The sequence below is a fragment of the Syzygium oleosum genome, unplaced genomic scaffold (genome assembly GCF_021117445.2).
Source record: "Syzygium oleosum isolate NSW1041296 unplaced genomic scaffold, Sole_v2.1 Sole_v2.08, whole genome shotgun sequence".
NCBI lineage: Eukaryota > Viridiplantae > Streptophyta > Magnoliopsida > Myrtales > Myrtaceae > Syzygium > Syzygium oleosum.
The window spans coordinates 2,729,709-2,749,940 of NW_026607492.1; the positions used below are offsets into that span (position 1 = coordinate 2,729,709).

A 20,232-nucleotide genomic window follows, 5' to 3' on the forward strand; every position below is an offset into this window, starting at 1 on the left:
TTCATTGCAAATCCCTGCTCCTAATGGTCAATTCAATCGACCAAGATTTCCATCCAAAGAGAGGGATAAGTTAACACGTCCAAAGCTCTGTCCCTTTTCTTGCTTCTCAAGACTGCCACATCAAGACTTGCAGTGCAATGGAAGAAGCACGCAATCTCATTGTTTTCTCCAATTATAAATGCGGTCATGAGCCTGACGTTTTCTTCACTCAATCCTATTGTTCAGAATGAAGTCCTCAGATCTCATCTCGTCTCTCTCTCTCTTCCTGACCGGTCTCCTCTTGTCTCCCGGTAACGATTCGTTCGACTAAGCACATAATCTTGTACAGCATATGTAGTGGAACTTGCGTCTCCTGTGTTCTTTCTGATTGAACAGCATGTTGATGCTACATACATAAGTAATTTGCTGATTTATACTCTACTTTCAAGTGTTCGCATTTCATCACTGTAATTCTGGTTTGCTGGTGAAATTTTTCACGAATATGTAATGGCATCGTGCAGGGAATGCTGTCTTGGCAGAACAAGTCACCTTCTATGTCCACAACAAATGCCCATTTCCCATATGGCCGGCCACGGCTTCCAACACGGGCCAACCGGTGATCGCAGACGGAGGCTTTTACCTCCCGCTAGGATCCAACAAACGCATCTCGGCCCCACTGGCGTGGACCGGGCGGATCTGGGCCCGCACTGGGTGCAGGTTCCAGTCCAACTGGCAACCGGCTTGTGAGACCGGGGACTGCGACGGGCGGCTCGCCTGCGGCGGGCTCATCGGTACCCCTCCCGCCACTCTGGTCCAGGTCTCGCTCCAGGCGGACAAGGCCAAGCCGAGCTTCTACGACGTCAGCCTGGTCGATGGGTACAACATCCCGATCTCGGTCCAGACGAGGCCCGTGGGGCCCAAGTGCGGCATCCCGGGGTGCTCAAAAGACTTGAACGGCATGTGCCCCGAGGAGTTGCAAGTGTTGAACCGGGATGGGGAGGTCGTGGCTTGCAAGAGCGCCTGTTTGGCCTTCAATGCCGACAAGTTCTGCTGCCGGAACGAGTACGGGACACCCGACAAGTGCAAGCCGAGCGTGTATTCTAAGATGTTCAAGGATGCCTGTCCGGGCTACTACAGCTATGCCTACGACTCGCCCCCGCCATTGGCGAGTTGTGCCTCCGAGGAGTACGTGATTACCTTTTGTCCCCACACTTGGGGTGGTGAGCAAGTGCAAGGATTGAACCATACCTCTTCATAGAGACTAATAATTGGCCAACCGATAGCAACGTCAATAACATTAATGGAGACTAAGGAGTTGATTCAATTTGATTTCGTGCACTCGCGAGGATTCACAGTGTCTCGTCATAAAGGCATATGTATACAGTTTGTAATGGAACATGATATCAGTTGAACTGTGTTTTCAGATTGTAAAATATTGAAAAAAAAATAATTTAAAATATTGCCACGCTAGCTGCCCGGCGCCCATGTCAGTGTCGACCGGCCAAAAGTGACTGGATGGACTGAACTGGCACAATTGTAAAATGTTTAAGACTAAATCGACAAAAAAAAAGTTTAAGATTGAATTGGCACAATTACAAAAGATTTAGTATTTTTTTGGTAATTTTTCCCTTAACATCTTCACCACCCTCCTCTGGCAGTTCATGTTTGAGCGAATTTGGGCCCAATCTGCAATGCCGAATGTTAGTTTGGGCCTCCAAGGCCCATCAATCACGACCGTGCGGCTGCGGTGGCCGTCCGATCTAGGGTTTCCTGCACGAGCGCACCCTCCCCCCATCTGTTCGATCTATAAGAAGCGGCTCGAAGCGTCCTCCTCTTCCACCGTCTTCTCTTCCTCCGCAGCGGAGCGCAGGCAACGCTCTCGAGCCGAATTCTTCCACTGCGTCCGCCATTTCGGTTTGCTTCGAAGCTTTTCTTTCTTTCTTTTGTGGTTGTCCAGTCGGATCCGCGGCGATCAAGTGATGAGAGAAAAACTGCAACAATATGAAGGGCTGCGGCCCCGGGATTCCTAGTATTTAAGTCTCTGATGATTGCCTCTTTCTTCTTCTTCTCCGTTGGAGTTCAAACCTTCTTCCTCTGCTTTTCTTTCTTTCTCGTTTCTTTTTTACTGGGTTTTTCTTCGTCGTTCTTGTTTCGTGACAGCGGAGATGTGATGAGTACTATCAATTTGGTCCGTGTTTCTGATCAAACCGTGACTGATTACCCTTTAACCAATACTCTGATCTCTTTCTTGACTAATTTCTTGATTTTTTTTTTGTTTTTCGTTCTGATTTCTGCATTTCTTCTGTTGGGTTTTTGAGTCATCAATGGCTCTGTGATTACATGCCCCTTTCTTGTGGGCGATATACGCTATTCCGACTCCAAGAATCGTGAGCTGAAAATCCAATGTGTTTCTTATGAGAGCCATTTGTTTGTCAGTGTGTTTTTCAGTCTTTTTTTTTTCTGCACAAAAAAGAGATTTTTTGTTAAATAATGGGGCAAATAATGATGAGTTTATTTTTTTCAATGGCAAGTTCTTGACTGTTTTCACTTCTGCAGTGATGAATTATGAATAAGTAATAATACACATGTCAGACTTCAGAGATTTTCATCGATGAGAAGATACTTTCAACACTCTGAGCAGAAGTGTCTTCCTAAATAATATCAATTTCATGCAAAAAATAATATCAGTTTTTTTTTGCCCTCCTCTGATCATACAGTGACCGGAAAATCTTTTCTTAAATATTTGCTCTTAAGTAATTATTTTCATTATCTTCTAAATTAGTTGTGCATAGATCTTTGTTGCTGTTACTCTTCATTTTTTGCAAAACAATAAATGATTGACTTAAAAATGTCAAATCATAGATCAAGGGTGTAAAGATTGATCTAGCTCTCTTCATTTATGGTAAAAAATTTCTGATGTTACCTGGTGAATTGTCAGTCTCTCAGACGAACGTGGCTTGTGGATTAAGAGTGTGAGAGATAGAGAAGACAAGAATATACCTTGTATTTTATCATATTGAGGTATCACTAATTGTGATCAAGCAAGGATATTTGAATTAAAGTAATTATGCAAGCCTTGCCCTAATATGCAATGTAAATATCATAAATCCCAATTTAGAGTGGCTTCTGGTGGAAAAAACAGCGAGTCTTAATTAGGTGTGCATTGAAGAAGATGGGAAGTGCTGAAAATAAGACAGTGGGTGGGTTAGGCTCAGAGACTTTAATTTCTTGTAATGAAGCAATGTTGGACAAAGTTGGCAAAAACCCTTCAGTTATATGGATTAAGGTGTTAGAAAGGAATTTATTTTCTCCGTATGTCAATTTTTGGCTTGCAGGATAAGGTTATCGACGTTGGGGATGGTAGAGCCTAATTGTAGGCAGGGAAGCTATTTCTCTGGAAGTAAGGTGGTCACTTGGTTATAGAGAGGATATTCGCATTCGTGAAGATAGATGGCTAGAACTAAGTTGTTATAGGAGGGCCAGTGAATCGTGGTGATGAACTTCAGACGGTGGCCGACTTGATTATCAAGGAGAATAAGATATTGAAAGAGCAAACTCTGCAGAGTTTATTCGATGGGCGAATAGATGAAATACTTCTAATACACTAGTATGAATTGCGAAAAGGATAGCTTGGTTTGGATTAGAAGTAAATCAGGAGACTATTCAGTGAAGAGTGGGTATTATCAAACTCGGGAAACAAAGCAGCAACAGATTGTCAACCGAGCAGGCGAGCATCATCTTCCTATTGACTCCTAGGACTCTAGGGACACGAATCTGGAAATTGAATACCTCAGAGTATTTATGTGGAGTGTGTGCCAACATTGCCTGCCTGTGAGAGAAAATCTAATTAAATGAAGTGCCAAACTTGAATCGATCTGCCCTCAGTGCCAAAAATTCTCAAAAACAACAGAGCACATATTGTTTCAGTGTTGCTGGACAAAGGAAGTTTGGTCAGACTCGGCAATATGCAATGTCAGTAATATAAATCGCAATTTCCATTTGTAAGGACGTGGAAAAAGAGTGGTTTCTGGTGGAAAACCAGTGAGTCTAAAACAGGTATGGAAAGTGCTGAAAATAAGAGAAAGACAGCTGGAGATTAGTAAAGAACCTTCAGCTATATGGAGTCAGGTAACAAGTGGAGTTTATTTTCCACACGGCAATTTTTGGCGTGCGGGAAAGGGTTCCGTCCTTCTTGGGGACGATAGAGCCTAATTGTAGGCAGGGATGCAAGTTCTCTTGAAGTAAGGTGGCCGCATGGTAATGGAGAGGACATTTGCATTTGTGAAGATAGATGGCTAAAAGAATTAGTTATAGGAGGGCTAGCGACTCGTGATATACGTAAGACAGTGGCTGACTTGATTAATAAGGAGAATTTGAGCAAACGGTGGATGAAATACTTACAATTCGCTAAGTGTCGATTGCAAGAAGGATAGCTTGGTTTGGACGAGAAGTCAATTAGGAGACAATTCAGTGAAGAGTGGGTATGATCGAATTCGAGAAACAGAGCAGCAACGGAATGTTAACCGGCCTTCTAGTATTCTATGGACCTTCTAGGACTCTATGAATGCGAATCTGGAAATTGAATACCTCGGAGTATTTATGTGGAGTGTGTGCCAAGGTGCCTTGCCTACGAGAGAAAATCCAATTAAACGGAGAGTCATAGCTGGATCGATCTGCCCTCTATGCCAAAAATTCCCATAAACAATGGGGCACATATTTGCTTTAGTGTCACTGGACAGAGGAAGTTTGGTCAGACTCCCCAATACAAATCTATATCTCGATCAGAGAGATCACCAAAATAGAGGAATGGTTGTTGCAATCTAAAAGACCCAATTTGAGCTTTCCTTCCCAGGAATTGATTACGGTTATTCTGTGGAATTTATGGAAAGCATGAAACAATTTTGTCTCCTGCCTAGTGCACTCGAATCCGGCGATGACTAGTGAGATAGCCCTCGCCCCAGAACTAGATTCTTAAGAAAAGGCATCCAATAAAGAAAACTTCAGCTGATGAACGAGGCGACTTACCGTCTGTATGGAGTCCACCGAAGAGAGGGTCTCTGAAGATAAACTTTTACGAATCGCTTGCTGAAGGGACAATGGAAGGTCTGTCAACATTCTTCGGGAAGCTTGGCAGATGGCTTTGCACATTCGCACTGAAGCTCTAGCTTTGCCGGAGACTTTGAGAAGTACTTCAAAGTTGAAATTGATCTGCATGTGTAGCCTTTGCTGGAGACTTTGAGTAGTACTTCAAAGTTGAAATTGATCTGCATGTGTAGAGGGTGAGCGGTTTCAGGTTTCGTACAGATTCCACCTAAAATCTGAAATCTACCTATCGGAACAGATTCATCATTTTTTGGAACTTAAAACTTATCTTATATATCATAAAACCTACAACCTACCTTATTACAGGTTCCAGGGTCTACCCAGGTTCCACTTGTATTATTAATTGAACGATTGCAATGAATCATCATCTTTAACGATCGTCAATTGCTGTTACAATCTACTGACCACAACTTATATTTAGACATACGAAAAATATAAAACATTAATAAAGAAAAAGTCTTAGTCATAAAATGGAAGCTTAGACTAGTTGTTCCAAATTATATACTCATCATTGAATGTAATGAAATACCGCAAGATCGTGCGAAGACATAGATCTAGAAAATCACAAAAACTTGTTCTAGGTTCGGAACATATCTTATATACTTTAGAACCCAGAGCTGACAAGTTCCACCGGTCCGGTTCTCAAGTTCTAGATTCTACTTTGCAACCATGTTCACCCCTATAAATGGTGTGCTTGGAAAACCGATAGCTTATCATTGATAGCCTTTCCCTCGAGTATTTATCAACCTGGGTGGGAATTACGGGCCCTTATTGCGGATTGCGTCTGGCCCATTTCCATGAAGTCCGAGTTGCTCACTGCTATTGCGAGGTCAGTCAGCTGATTGGGTTGCCAAGGCCCAAAGAACTTAAGGCCCATCTCAACCCTTTTGGGCTATCCTTTGTGCAAAGGCGCTTCTTTGTTGTTCCAAAAATGCTAGTTGACGGACTGAAAGCAAACGTTTTGAAACCAAAAAAGAAAAGAAAAAATTGGAGTGGGAGGCAATTCGTTTATCGACATATTGACACTAATGGACATTGATTTATTATAAGAGAAAATAAAAAAAACGAGTTGGGACTCTTGCATCGAAAATTGTTATAAAGGAGCAGTTATGAGGGAGGAAAAAAAGAATGCATATCTAATGTCATACTCAATTACTTATGTCCACATGATATTATTGATTAATATACTGTTTTTATATATTCACCTCATTTTGTCTTACTTTTCAATTTCCAAAACTATCCTTCATGGTACTTTTAAGAACTAAACAATTAAATTCTATCCACCATACAGGGATCAAATTGCTCCACTCAGAAAATAACTAGCCTCACTTATTTCCTATATAATTTGTTTTTTTTTTAGGTATATCTCTATTCAATTTTTTACGTACATATTCAACTTTGTATACGTGTCGCGGGTTGACTCTTGACATCGTCACCGCATGATACTTAGATTCCCTTTGATTTGTTCACCTCTTATTAGAGTCTCCTAAGCTCGGCATTTCTCTCGTCAGTTACTCAAATCTCTCACTTAGCCCACTCTAATTCGTTTATTGAGAAATTCTAGAGTGCAGTGTTTTTAGGACAAAACACTCTATTACCTTTTGTTGTGTTGAATATAAGATCCTACAAATGATGAGGAGGCAATCCCTCTATATACATGAGCCTCCCATTGATCTAAGGATGGAGATCCAATCTCCCCATCTACAATCTACTCTTATTAATTACAAAATTTCTCTAAAATACAAATGAAAATACTCATAATACCCCTAACAATATTCTATAATACATAAAAAAAGAACTCTAGAACAGCAGCTAGTCATCTTGGCCACTTCCTCGGCCTTTCATGCCTCGTAAAAGCCTTCCCCCTCCTATTCGAGACATATCCGCGTGCTAAACACTGTACTTGAGAAACGATGGCAATTGATTTTTTGGCTGATATGCATACTTTTCTCTTTGCTTACCAATAATGACCACATATTTCCGTGGATATCGCTTTCGGAGATATCCTTCTCAACTTTTATCGGGAAAAAGTGTTGAAAAAGTATGCCAATTTAATTCTAAACCTCTTTTTAGCGCCAATTCAATCCTAAACCTTTTATTTTTGTACCAATTCAGTCCTTCCGGCTAATTTTGATCAGATTTTGATGATGTGGATGCCGGCCGACTTACGTGGCACTGCCGACGATAACGTGGACAACTTTTAATATTATTTTAATATTTTTCGAATTTTTTAATATATATTTTTTTCCTTTTCCTTTCTTCGGTTCTGCGATCGCTTGGAGGGTCTCTCTAGCAACGGCGACGGCAAGCTTCGCCCAACCGTTAGCGAGGTTTGCCCGCCACCTCACAGCCACTGGCGAAGGCTCGAGCTCGAGCTCTCGCCCAGCCGCTGGCAGAGGCCGCGAGGTCGAAGGCCGTGACCGCGCGGCCACTGGCAAGGGCGAGGCGAGGCTCGCTGTCAACGTCGCTGGCGATCCTCGCCAGCGGTCGACGGGGCTCACCAGAGGCCGGCGAGGGGACCTCGCCGGCCTTGGCCTCCAGCCAGTCACCGGACCGGCGACCAGCTGGAGGAAGAATGAAGGAAAATAAAAAAATAAAAAATTCGAAAAATATTTAAATATTATTAAAAATTGTCCACATCATCACCGGTGGTGCCACGTAAGCCAGCGGGTGTTCACGTCAGCAAAATCCGATCAAAATTAGCTGGAAGGACTGAATTGGCACAAAGACAAAATGTTTATGATTGAATTTGCACCGAAAAAAGGTTTAGGACTAAATTGGCACAAATGCAATAGCTTTATAACTTTTCTGACACTTTTCCCACTTTTCTCATGATGACAATGACATCACATAGACAGACATTAGAAGTTCATTAATCCAACCACCTTAAATATTTTTAGGTTCTTTAATTAGGGTGATGAGCAATTGCTTGGGCAACGAGTGTACCCACAACTCAGGATTAGGTCGAGACTTCGTGCCATATGCATTAGCAACAAATCTGTGCTGAAGCTACTTAAGCAGCTGAAGCCAAGAAAAGGTGTGCAAATGAGATTATTCTCTCCTTTGACTGCACCAAGTTCCACAAGCACGCGCTTGCCTTCGATGACTTCTTGAAGACAATGTCAGTTTCAAACAAAGAATATCTTCATACGCAAGTTAACTTGGACACGAAGGTATCTCAAAGTCAGGACACACCTCAAATCAAGAAGCTACCAGTAAAATGTTGACTTTTCTCCACGAATTGAACGTTCTATGGCTGGGTGATTGGTGGCAGACAAGAGGGGCAATCGCTCTCGATCTAGAACGGGAACCATTTGCCAGTGCATTTGTGTTTTCTTCTGGTTGCGTCTTGGTCAACAAAATACCTATCTTTTGCCTTTTCAAAGATTTATGCATTCGTTGAAGCTTCCTTTTGGGGCCTCCCGCTGTAAGATGACAACATATGCCATGACATCAGAGTCACAGTCAGAGAACCGAAACCATTCTCATTTTTCATGCATGGTTTCTGTATCAATAGATTAGTGCTTGAACCTCCTGCGGCAACCCCTGACTAATCCCACCGTTCCCACCGGCCCGATGTTCTACTTTTGCTCGGCACTTTTAGAGCTCGAAGAGTGCAACATTCCGTTCCAAAGCTTGACCCGCATCATGTCGGCTGATCATGAATTGATATATAATTGCTCATACAATTCCATATTGAAAAAAGTGGAGAAGAGACTCATTCAGTCCTTTAATGGTGGTCAGCACTTCTACCACCTCCAATTAACCACTGAACCTAGGGAGACTCTCATGGCTGATCTCATTTTCATGATCAGTGACAGTTTTTTTTTTTTTTTGATGACCCAGGGAACCCCCGCACGGCCGACAGCCGGGAGGTAAACCCTGGGGGCGACACGTGCTACACACACGCACTCCGCGGCACCGATTCGAACACTCAACTTTCTATAAAGTGGTCATGATCAGTGACAGTTCGTCTATAAACAAGACCAAAAACAACAGAAAGTTTTGAGGGTCAATAATGAAGTCTCCACGGACCTGCCGAGTATTTTCCTAGTGAGTTGGCGTGGCGCCAAAAAAAGAGAAATCTGAATGACTTTTATTTTGCATGTGCTTTACTCACATCATGCTATCATCCCATAGATAAATAAGAAACTTCTGGGAATTTGTTCTCGATGCCCATTCATAGCTTCTCTCGCTGTGTATAAAACAGAAACAAGAGGAGTTTCTGAACTACTTAAACTAATTCACTCCACTGGACCTCCACACAAATTTCATTAGAGGGAAAAAAACATGTTTCCTAACATGTTTTCTGGAGAGATGCTGATGCACTTCGGATCTGCGATCGGCGGTCTGGCAGTCATATGGGCCATGTTCCAGCAATACATCCCTCCCCAGCTCCGGCAGCACTTGGAGCAGTACACCTACAAGCTGGGGAGCTTGGTCAATCCGTACATTCAGATTGTGTTCCCCGAGTTTGCGGGGGAGAAGCTGAAGAGCAGCGAGGCCTACACGGCCATCCAGAACTACCTCATGGAGAACGCCACTGCAGGGGCCAAGCGGCTCAGGGCGGACTCCGTCAAAGATAGTAGCCAGGCTCTCATTCTGAGCATGGACGACCATGAGGAGGTCACTGACATGTTCAAGGGGGTGAAGGTCTGGTGGTCGTCGAACAAAACCACCCCCAAGAACATGTCCTTTTCCTTTTATCCGAAGACCGAGGACCATAGGTTTTACCGGCTTACGGTTCACCGGCAGCACAGGAAATTGATCACACAATCATATGTCAAGCACATCTTGACCGAAGGGAAGGCGATTGCCATTAAAAACCGGCAGCGTAAGCTCTATACTAACAATCCTAGCGATAATTGGTATTCTTACAAGCAAACCAAGTGGAGCCATGTGGTTTTTGAGCACCCTGCAACGTTCGAAACTCTGGCGATGGAGCCAAACAAGAAGCAGGAAATCATGAATGATCTCAAAAAGTTCAGCAAAGGGAAAGAGTACTACACCAAAGTAGGCAAGGCCTGGAAGCGCGGTTACCTGCTCTACGGTCCACCTGGGACTGGTAAGTCCACCATGATCGCTGCCATGGCTAATTTCTTGAACTACGATGTGTATGATCTTGAGTTGACGGCGGTCAAAGACAATTCCGAGCTGAGGAAGCTATTAATTGAAACTTCGGGCAAGTCTATCATTGTGATCGAGGACATTGATTGCTCGATTGATCTGACGGGCCAGAGAAAGAAAAAGGAGAAGGACGAGGATGACAATGGCGAGGAAAAAGACAATCCCACAAAGAAGATTGCGAAAGAGGAGAAGAAAGGTAGCAAGGTGACTCTATCTGGTCTTCTCAACTTCATTGATGGTATCTGGTCAGCTTGTGGGGGAGAGAGAATCATCATATTCACCACCAACTATGTGGACAAGCTCGACCCTGCTCTCATAAGGAGAGGAAGGATGGACAAGCACATTGAGATGTCATATTGCTCCTTCGAAGCATTCAAGGTTCTTGCCAGGAATTACTTGGATATTGAGTATCACCCTCTATTCCCAACGATTAGCAGACTGTTCGACGAGACCAAAATTACTCCCGCCGATGTCGCAGAGAACTTGATGCCTAAGTCCGACAATGAAGATGCGGAGACTGGCTTGAGGAACTTGATTGAAGGGCTCAAAGCCGCAAAGGAGCTGGAAGCGAGGAACGAAGCCGAGGAAGCAGCGCGAGCAAAGGCCGAGAAGGAAGAGCAAGAGAAGAAAGAAAATGGTGAGAAGGAGGAAGTGAAAGAGAGCGGAATATCTGATAAAGAAGTGAAGGAAAATGGGGTCATCAATGGAGGAGTGGCTGCCAAAGAAGTGAAAGAGAATGGCTTCGCAGCTTAGATGTTGAAGCCTGCCGAGACTGGAATAATGGAATAATATGTAGACTACTTCTGCGTCGTATTTTCTGTGTGATTTGTGAGATCTCAAGATAAGTAGAATATGAAAGATTGGCAAAACGTGTGGAAATTCTAGGAGTTGATGGTTTGCAGTCTTGAAATTTAGTGCATTCTTTAGTAAGAAATTGGAATTTGTCTTTACCAATCATGCATGTGTCTCTAACATTTCACGGAAGCTGGCTTTCCAAATTCATATTTAACAATAATCATTTGGAGAAAACAAAGTGCTAAGTAAAATCATCAATGATTCATATTGCATAATCCACTATGAAAATACAAAAGATGAAATTTCACATTTACTCTTTTGGATGTTTTTAATCGGGTTAATTCCAAAAAAAAGCACCAACTTTAGGTTTAGGGACAATTCTGGCCCGAACTTTTTTTGTTCCGTAAAAAGCACCAACTTTAGGTCAATGGACAATTTTAGCCCAAACTTTTTTTTGTCCGTAAAAAAGCACCAACTTTAGGTCGAGCGACAATTCTAGCCCCAACTTTTTTTTGTCTCGTAAAAAAGCACAAACTTTCGCTTAAATTCCAAATCTGGCCCCAATTGACTTAGAACCATTGATTATCTAACTTGACTATTAATCCACATTAGCAATAAATCCACGTGACTTGCTGACTGGATTTAAAGCAATATTCATTGTTTTATTCTCTAAGCCACAATCTGAAGAATAACGGTGAAACTGTTCGTCTCCTTCACTTCAATGACAAGTTAAAAATATCTCAAGATTGAATCTCTCTGGCCATACGTAATTTGAAGCTGACCACCGCCTGTCGACAGACGCCATGGACGAGATTCGCCAGACTCACCACCATAACCTTCTTTCTCAAATAATGGTGAAAGTCAACGGGGGGCCAGATTTGGGATCATGATGAAATTTTGTGATTTTTAACGAGACAAAAAAAAATTGGGGCCAGAATTGTCACTCAACCTAAAGTTGATGTTTTTTTACTTAACAAAAAAAAGTTCAGGCCAGAATTGTTGCTCGACCTAAAGTTGATGCTTTTTTATGAGACAAAAAAAAGTTCGGGTCAGAATTATCCCTCGACCTAAAATTGGTGTTTTTTTTTTGGAATTAGGCCGTTTTTAATCATAGGGCTTCCTCCTTTTGGTATCGATGTTTGTATCATACTAGAGACAGCTCAATGCTCATATTTCTCTGGCTCGTCCTCTGATGATCTCTCTAATGAGTCGTTTATCCACAAATTTTCTCGATCTCAAGGCCGAGTTCTTTCTGAAGAACACATAACTACTCATCTTTACTGGCTTTCCTAAGGATGATAGTCAAAGGAGAAAAGGTCCATCAATCATAACCATGCCAGTTGCGGTGGCGGTACCATCTAGGATTTCCTGCACGAGCACCCCATCTGTTCCATCTATAGAAACGGGCTCAAAGGGTCCTCCTCTTCCTCTTCTCTTCCTCCGCGTGGTGCAGGCACCATCTCGTCTTGTGCATTCAAATCCATCGTCTTTTGAAGCTTTTCATTTTTTTGGTTGTCCAGTCGAATCTGCTGCGATCAAGTGATGCGAGAAAACTGCAACAATATGAAGGGCTGCAGCCCCGTGATTCCCAGTAGTTAAGTCTCTGATGATTGCCTCTTCTTCCATGTTTAAACCTTCCTCTGCTTTCTTCTTTCTCGTTTTTTACTGGGTTTTCTTCTTCGTTCTTGTTTCGTCACAGCAGCAGAGATGTGATGAGTACTATCAATTTGGTCCGTGCTTCTGATTAAACCGTGACTGATTACCCTTATCCAATACCCTGATCTCTCTGAATTTCTTGCTTTCTTGTCCTGATTTTTCTAGTCATTTGTTGGATATGAGTCAGTAATGGCTCTGTGATTTACATGCGCTGTTTTGGAAGGCAATATACGCTTATTTCGATTAGAAAAAAACATGAGCTGAAAATCCTATCGTGTTTTTGACTTTAATCTCTATAAAAAGAAGACAAGATACCACCGCCCTCAGCGGCTGCGTTGGCTTCGGGCTCCCCTCCCCCCACGAAGGGTAGGAGTTCGAATCCCAGCGCTGGCGTTAGGGATTCTTAAGCGTGACGTCGTGGTGGTGGGTCCTGCGCTAGCGTCACCGGATTTACCTCCCCTGTCGGCCGTGCGTGGGTTCCCGGGTTACCAAAAAAAAAAAAAAGAAGACAAGATTATCCTTACCCAAAAAAAAAAAAAGAAGACAAGATTATACCTTACCAAAAAAAAAAGAAGACAAGATTATCATTTTTGGGTGGTAAATGGTGATCTATTGATTGTTTCACTTCGGCAGTAATGAATTATGAATATGGAAGACAACACAAATGGTCGAAGAAAGATTCAAAACTCCGAGCAGAAGTGTCTTCCTAAATATTTTTTTGAATGAATTTTCTTTTCTTTACATCGTAAAAAATCGGCAATCTGAAAACCTCGTCTTAATATTCGGATAATAAGTCAAAAAAATTATTTCATTTATCTTCTAACCTATTCGTGCATAATCTTCATTTTTTCGCAAAACAATTGGCAGTCCTGACGAGTATAAGAGTGGGAATTCTGAGCTAAACACGCGAATGGTTGTTCTGCAAGAGCAGTGCCGAGTGAGATAATAATCAATGCATATCCGTTGTCATACTCATGTCGACACGATATTATAGATTAATAAGCTCCTTTATTTTTTATATAGTTAAATCAAAACATCCTTTCCTTTCCTTGTACTTTTCAATCGTTCATATCTATGCTTTAACTATTAATAGTAAAAAGTAAAAATAATTAAAATTCCATCAACCCTCCAAGAATCAAATTAGTCCATATAATAATAACTACTCGCATATTTGCTTCGGTTAAACATAACCATCTATCATTTTTTAGGCATCTTTCTTTTGTTTTCGTTTTTTACATGGATATTCAACTTTACCCACATGTTCTTGAGATCGAGATTGTACATTACTTAAACTCCTTTCAATTTGTTCACCTTTTATTAGAGTCGCCTAAGCTGAGAATAGTCCGTCGCTCGCTTGCTCGCTTGGCTTATTCTAGGTCCTAACGAAAATCTCCAAAGAAGAGCATTTTGAAAGAGAATGCACTATTGCTTATTTGTTGTATTGAATATGAGACGTAGCATACGTGGGTAAGTGATCTTTGTATATACACGAGCCCTCAAATTATAACCGTATATCTTATATTGATTTAATGGTAAAATTTAATTTCTCCATCTACTAGGTTCCAGACTTGTGACCTGGAACTAACCCTGTCAAGGCCGGTTCTCAATTTTTGAAATCAAGATCCAACCCTGTTGATCCCTATTTTGGGCCAGTTCAAGGGTCAACCCGAATCTGACCTCTTTTTGTTTTTTTTGTTTCATTTTTTTCATCCCCACTTCCTCAAATTTGCATCCTCTGTTTCTTATATTAAACTAATCTCTCTATGTAATCACATTGTGTTTCTACTACGAAGATCCACTGCTTTGCTCATCATCAAGCTCGGGATCTTCAGCTTCGTCGATGCCTCCCATGGCGAAGCTCTGTTCACACGCCCTCCTCGCTCTCCTCCCTCACGCTCTCAACAAATTTGCCTCAGATCTCGCTGAGCCCTTTGCCCGAGCTCGCCTCTGACGCTCCTTCGCCTGGCCTTTTGCCCATGGCTACGCACGAAGAAATTGAAAATGAAATCGACAGAGAGAAAGCAAAGAGAATACGTGGCTAAGGCAAGGTAGCAAGCAAGACCGAGACAGGGACAAGACGAGACGATGTTGGCGAGACAGAGAGAGAGATGAGATGACGAGACTCGAATATGAAGTGGCTAGGAGTATCACCTAAAGGGGGTGAATAGGTGATTTTGGACAAATAAATGTAGAATTAAAAGTGTCAAGTGAGATAAGTGTGACAAGGTAAACTAGAGATTTAATATGAGCAAGTTAGATTGCATCAATCAATGCATTGCAGAGCAATGAATATGAGTAGAGAGAGATAGGAAACAAAGCACTTGGAGTTTATAGTGATTCAGTTTAGTATAAGCCTACGTCCATTCTCTCAGCTGACAGCCTACCGGCTGGATTTTACTAGTCAATTATTGAGAAGTTATAGTTGTGAATGCTGCTTATATCCAAGCCGATAGATCTCACTATCTTGCACCTAAACACAAACTTTTATGCTGCCAACACTCTCGAAGAGTACAAATTTAAAGCTCTCAGAAGACAATTAAAAAGATGCGAAGCTCTATCGAAATATGGAATTATGAATACTTGATCTCTCTTTTTCTTCGTTGCCTTGGTTATCTTTCATACTCCTCGTCATCCAAACTTCTTGTTGGACAATTTTCAAGAGGATCAATCTCCAATTTAACCGTTGATAATTGTTGAGAAGATTGGCTAGCCGTTGAAGTCAACAAATCAGAATCCTCGTAGATTTGGCCGTCTGTATAATCAAATCTTGGTTTCCAAAAATGAAGTGCTTCATCTACGGAAAGTTTCTTGCCTTTGGGAATTGTTTCTTGATGCCCAAGAATGAATATCTAATTACGTAGCTTCTCTATCCCTGTATAAAGCTGCGACAGGAGTTGTTTCAGGACTACTTCCTCAAACTAATTGACCACACTGGACCTTCCCACAAATTTCATTAGGGGAGAAAGAAGACATGTTTCCTGGAGAGATGTTCGCAGGCTTTGGATCTGCGATCGGTGGTCTGCTAGTCATATGGGCCATGTTCCAGCAAGACATCCCACCCCAGCTCCGGCAGCATCTGGAGCGGTACACCCACAAGCTGATGAGCTTGGTCTATCCGTACATTCAGATCGTGTTCCCTGAGTTTTCAGGGGAGAAGCTGAAGCGTAGCGAGGCCTACACAGCCATCCAGAACTACCTCAAGGAGTATGCCACTGCGCGCGCCAAGCGGCTCAAGGCGGACTCTGTCAAAGATAGTAGCCAGTCTCTCATTCTGAGCATGGACGACTACGAGGAGGTCACCGACATGCTCAAAGGGGTGAAGGTCTGGTGGTCGTCGAACAAAACCACCCCCAAGAACATGTCCCTTTCTTTCTATCCGATGACCGAGGACCGGAGGTTTTACCGGCTCACACTTCACCGGAGGCTCCGGGAATTGATCACAAAATCTTATGTCAAGCACATCTTGACTGAAGGAAAGGCGATTGCCATTAAAAACCGGCAAAGAAAGCTCTATACAAACAATCCTAGCCAGAATTGGTAAGGATACAAGCGAACCAAGTGGAGCCATGTGGTTTTTGAGCACCCGGCAACGTTTGAAACTCTGGCGATGGAGCCAAACAAGAAGCAGGAAATCATGAATGATCTCAAAAAGTTCAGCGAAGGGAAAGAGTACTACACCAAAATAGGCAAGGCCTGGAAGCGCGGTTACCTGCTCTATGGTCCACCCGGGACCGGTAAGTCCACCATGATCTCTGCCATGGCTAATTTCTTGAACTACGATGTATACGATCTTGAGTTGACGGCGGTCAAAGACAACACTGAGCTGAAGAAGCTATTGATTGAAACTTTGAGCAAGTCTATTATCGTGATCGAGGACATCGATTGCTCGCTTGATCTGACGGGCCAAAGAAAGAAAAAGGAGAAGGATGAGGATGACGACAACAATGACGAAAATGACAATCCCGCGAAGAAGATGGAGAAAGAAGAGAAGAAAGGCAGCAAGGTGACTCTCTCTGGTCTTCTCAACTTCATTGACGGTATCTGGTCAGCTTGTGGGGAGAGAGAATCATCATATTCACCACCAACCATGTGGACAAGCTCGACCCTGCTCTCATAAGGAGAGGACGGATGGACAAGCACATTGAAGTGTCGTATTGCTGCTTTGAGGCATTCAAAGTTCTTGCAAGGAATTACTTGGACATTGACTATCATCCGCTATTCCCAACCTTTAGCAGACTGTTCGACGAGACCAAAATTACCCCCGCCAATGTCACAGAGAACTTGATGCCTAAGTCAGACAATGAGGATGCGGAGACTGGCTTGAGGAACTTGATAGAAGCGCTCAAAGCGGCAAAGGAGCTGGAAGCGAGGAACAAAGCCGAGGAAGAAGCGCGAGCAAAGGCCGAAAAGGAAGAGCAAGAGAAGAAAGAAATTGGTGAGAAAGAGGAAGTGAAAGAGAGTGGAAAATCTGATAAAGCAGTGAAGGAAAATGGGGTCATCAATGGAGGAGTGGCTGACAAAGAAGTGAAACAGAATGGCTTCGCAGTGTGGACGTTGAAGAAGCCAGCTGGGACTGGAAAAATGCAATTATATGTAGATTTCTTCTGCCTTGTATTTTGTGTGTGATTTGTGGCATCTCAAGAGATGCAGAATATGAAAGATTGGCAAAACGTGTGAAAATTCTAGGAGTGGATGGATATGTTTCTTCACCGTTGTAAGCTTGAAATTTAGTGCATAGAAATAGAAATTTACTTTTACAATTTATGTGTACCTAACATTTCATAGAAGCTGGCTGTCCAAATTCATATATAACTATATAATCATTTGAAGAATATATGTACCCAGCAAAAGAATTTAATTAATAAGTCATATTGGATAGTTTGCTATGAAAACACAAAAGATGAAATTTCGTTCTAGTCGAAGCAAATAAAAGAAGCTAATGGAATTCGAAGGGGAACATGATCCGTCGGCAATATTAACAAAAAAAGACCTAAGTTTTTTGTAATTTCTTTTGAATTTTGAGTTAAACTTAAATAACATATTCCAATATATGTAACCAAATGATGTTGGCACCTTTTCTTTTTCAATGCGTTTGACTAGGATGACCATGTTATGGTAGCTTGTAATATGCTTGGGAAATTAAGTCTCGAAAATCAAGAAGGAAATTGGACGGGTCTAAAATGTGATTGTCTTTGAATCCGGTGTAAGGTCCGACTTACACAACGCTTCGGTCACAATCAGCTGGACGGTCTCTCTTCGGTACACCTTCCTCCTCTTCTTCGTCCTCATTTCTCCTATGCCTCCTCCTCTCTCAAGGACCTAGAAGCAATTCTCGCCAGGACTGTCACACCCCCAACTCTACAAGAACAGGGGCAATAACATGGACCCGAAGGATGCAACCTTAAATATAACCATCATCAATCCATTATCGAAATATATATATATATATATATATATATATATATTTGATAAAAGAGTTATGTAGTTATAGGATCAAATTTTCTATAATTCATAAAAAAGAATGCATACATGTTCGACTAACAACTAACTCAGAAATTCATTAAGCCATATACAACTAAAAAAAAAAATAATCTTACTAACAAAATGTCATGTTGATATGATAAACATTATTTTCTTACTTGCGGCTAGTTAAAGAACTCGAAAAGTAAGTAAAATGAATGGAATAAGTAATCACAACGTAGTGAGTAGTACATCCTTCTAAGTAGATCAAACATACACTGTACATCTTTATAAACCGATATCATAACTCATCAATTCTAAATATAGTATAAATATAAAAAATGATTTTTATCTTTTCACAATAGAACTTTTTATATATCAAATCAATCAACAATAACAAATCAGCCATTCATGGTCCATTTCACTAATTAATCTCTATCAAATCAAACGTCATGGTTCATTTCATCGACTACTCTAATGCTCGGTATCTAACTATGGTCACACTTAACGTCAGTGACAAAGGTGATCGAGTTTCCCCTCTTAGCTAGATCTCCATCTATATCATCATGTGGTTCGCCGAGAAGGACATTTTGCACACTTACCGCCTCAATGGGTTCTAATCTTTCGACAAAAAAAAAGGGTTCTAATGATAGAGACATGAGCATAATACGCTAATATTATTCTCCAATAACCCACAAATCCAAATCCACAATCCAATCTCATAAGTCAAGGTCACAATCCAAATCAAATAACCTTTTATAGTTTAGTTTATCAAGTCGGATACATTTCATAAAACATTTATCAAATCAGTATGAATAATCTTTCGCAATTCCTTCCATAAACACTTAAACCATTTCAAATAACAAATAAGGTAGCAAATGCCCGATTCGAAATTATGTATCAAATATGTTATAAACATCACTTTTCCTTTTCAAAGAAATATCAAACATGTCATGTCTGTTTAACTCATACTGCATCTTTCTATCACTTCAAGACATAAGTTTTACAAAACCAAAAAAAAAGATAAGTAACACCCACCTAGGAAAGCTAAAAACGAACTTACGAATGTTACTCGAACCGACTAACTAGTATTCCTATCAATATATCGAAAAGCGATATCAAAACCAAGTAAAAACTCTATTTAAATAACAACTCAACTAGACTACACTTATTCATCGACCAATTGACTCCTACACGCTGACGAAGAAACTCATTCATAGCGAACGTTCATTTTTGTCCATTACGCGTATTGTCCGTTACGTGTAACTCGCACGCAAGACTTCAAAATAAATTTCTGACCAAATCATACTTCGAAATCGATTTTCGTCATACTCTACGTCTTCATAACGCCCTAAACTATCATTCCATGTAAGTCCACGGCTTAATAACTCATCATTCGAACCTTGCAGTTATATATTCACATAACTACAAATTTATAAATTAACTCCGAGAGTTACTCCGATTAGACAAACAGAGGATTCAAATACTTATCGAGCATTGCAATTCAAAGTTGATTCGGCTTGCCTGGTGTCCGAGTTGTGTTCGCGCGAAAATTTCTCTCTCCTCTCTTTACCCTTCTTGTTATTGTCGCCGCTTATGTTTCTTTTCCCTTTTACGTTTCCCGTGCACCTGATGAAGGTGAAAAGAGAGGGGATTACATGGGCTAAGGCTTGGTAAGGTAAGGTAATGGGTGTAGCTGCTAAAAGTTAATTGGGCTTTGAGCTGTTTATTTAATATTTTGGGCCAAAATATTACAGGAACTCTACTGATCACACTCTCTGTCCGCCTCCTCCTCCTCCCCCTCCTCCCGCGTCCACCGCCATGAAGGAGCCACTCGCCGTTAGCAGCGAACGCGTCGGTCACGAGGCAGCGAATCCAGCGCAATAGCTCACTGACTCCTCTCTCTCTCTCTCTCTCTCCAACATTAGCATGACTGGCGACTTTTTCTGCGATGTCCTAAGAGTCAGCGGCGTGTCCGACTGCAGCGAAGACCAATCCTAAATTTTGTTCGAAGGTAACCTGGGTCGCATCTACAGATGTATTGATGACGATAACGATGATATGTTCCGTTATATGCTTTGCAGTTCGTATTGGTTTTAGTGAGCGAGTTTC

General features: G+C 41.7%; 2 protein-coding genes, 5 non-coding genes and 1 pseudogene across 7 annotated transcripts; all 8 read left to right on the plus strand.

The window, feature by feature from the left end:
• The first annotated feature begins 204 nt into the window (after nt 1–204).
• Nucleotides 205–1,393, plus strand: LOC115688228 (thaumatin-like protein). The gene is made up of 2 exons (XM_030613991.2): nt 205–290; nt 501–1,393. Exons 1-2 carry the CDS (start codon nt 227–229, stop codon nt 1,235–1,237), a joined length of 801 nt encoding a protein of 266 aa, XP_030469851.1. The 5' UTR covers nt 205–226; the 3' UTR covers nt 1,238–1,393.
• A 556-nt stretch (nt 1,394–1,949) lies between these two features.
• On the plus strand, nt 1,950–2,029 carry LOC115688330 (small nucleolar RNA Z199). The gene has a single exon (XR_004006560.1). It is a non-coding gene; the product is annotated as a small nucleolar RNA Z199 (small nucleolar RNA).
• A 112-nt stretch (nt 2,030–2,141) lies between these two features.
• Nucleotides 2,142–2,223, plus strand: LOC115688328 (small nucleolar RNA SNORD18). Its single transcript, XR_004006559.1, has one exon. It is a non-coding gene; the product is annotated as a small nucleolar RNA SNORD18 (small nucleolar RNA).
• An 82-nt stretch (nt 2,224–2,305) lies between these two features.
• Nucleotides 2,306–2,402, plus strand: LOC115688331 (small nucleolar RNA U54). The gene has a single exon (XR_004006561.1). It is a non-coding gene; the product is annotated as a small nucleolar RNA U54 (small nucleolar RNA).
• Nucleotides 2,403–2,526: 124 nt separating this feature from the next.
• On the plus strand, nt 2,527–2,623 carry LOC115688332 (small nucleolar RNA R64/Z200 family). The gene has a single exon (XR_004006562.1). It is a non-coding gene; the product is annotated as a small nucleolar RNA R64/Z200 family (small nucleolar RNA).
• A 6,676-nt stretch (nt 2,624–9,299) lies between these two features.
• Nucleotides 9,300–11,163, plus strand: LOC115688249 (AAA-ATPase ASD, mitochondrial-like). Its single transcript, XM_030614016.2, has one exon. The coding sequence runs from the start codon at nt 9,373–9,375 to the stop codon at nt 10,960–10,962; it is 1,590 nt and encodes a 529-aa protein (XP_030469876.2). The 5' UTR covers nt 9,300–9,372; the 3' UTR covers nt 10,963–11,163.
• Nucleotides 11,164–12,537: 1,374 nt separating this feature from the next.
• LOC115667293 (small nucleolar RNA Z199) lies at nt 12,538–12,616 on the plus strand. Its single transcript, XR_004004040.1, has one exon. It is a non-coding gene; the product is annotated as a small nucleolar RNA Z199 (small nucleolar RNA).
• Nucleotides 12,617–15,574: 2,958 nt separating this feature from the next.
• LOC115667291 (AAA-ATPase ASD, mitochondrial-like) lies at nt 15,575–17,420 on the plus strand (annotated as a pseudogene).
• The last annotated feature ends 2,812 nt before the right edge of the window (nt 17,421–20,232 follow it).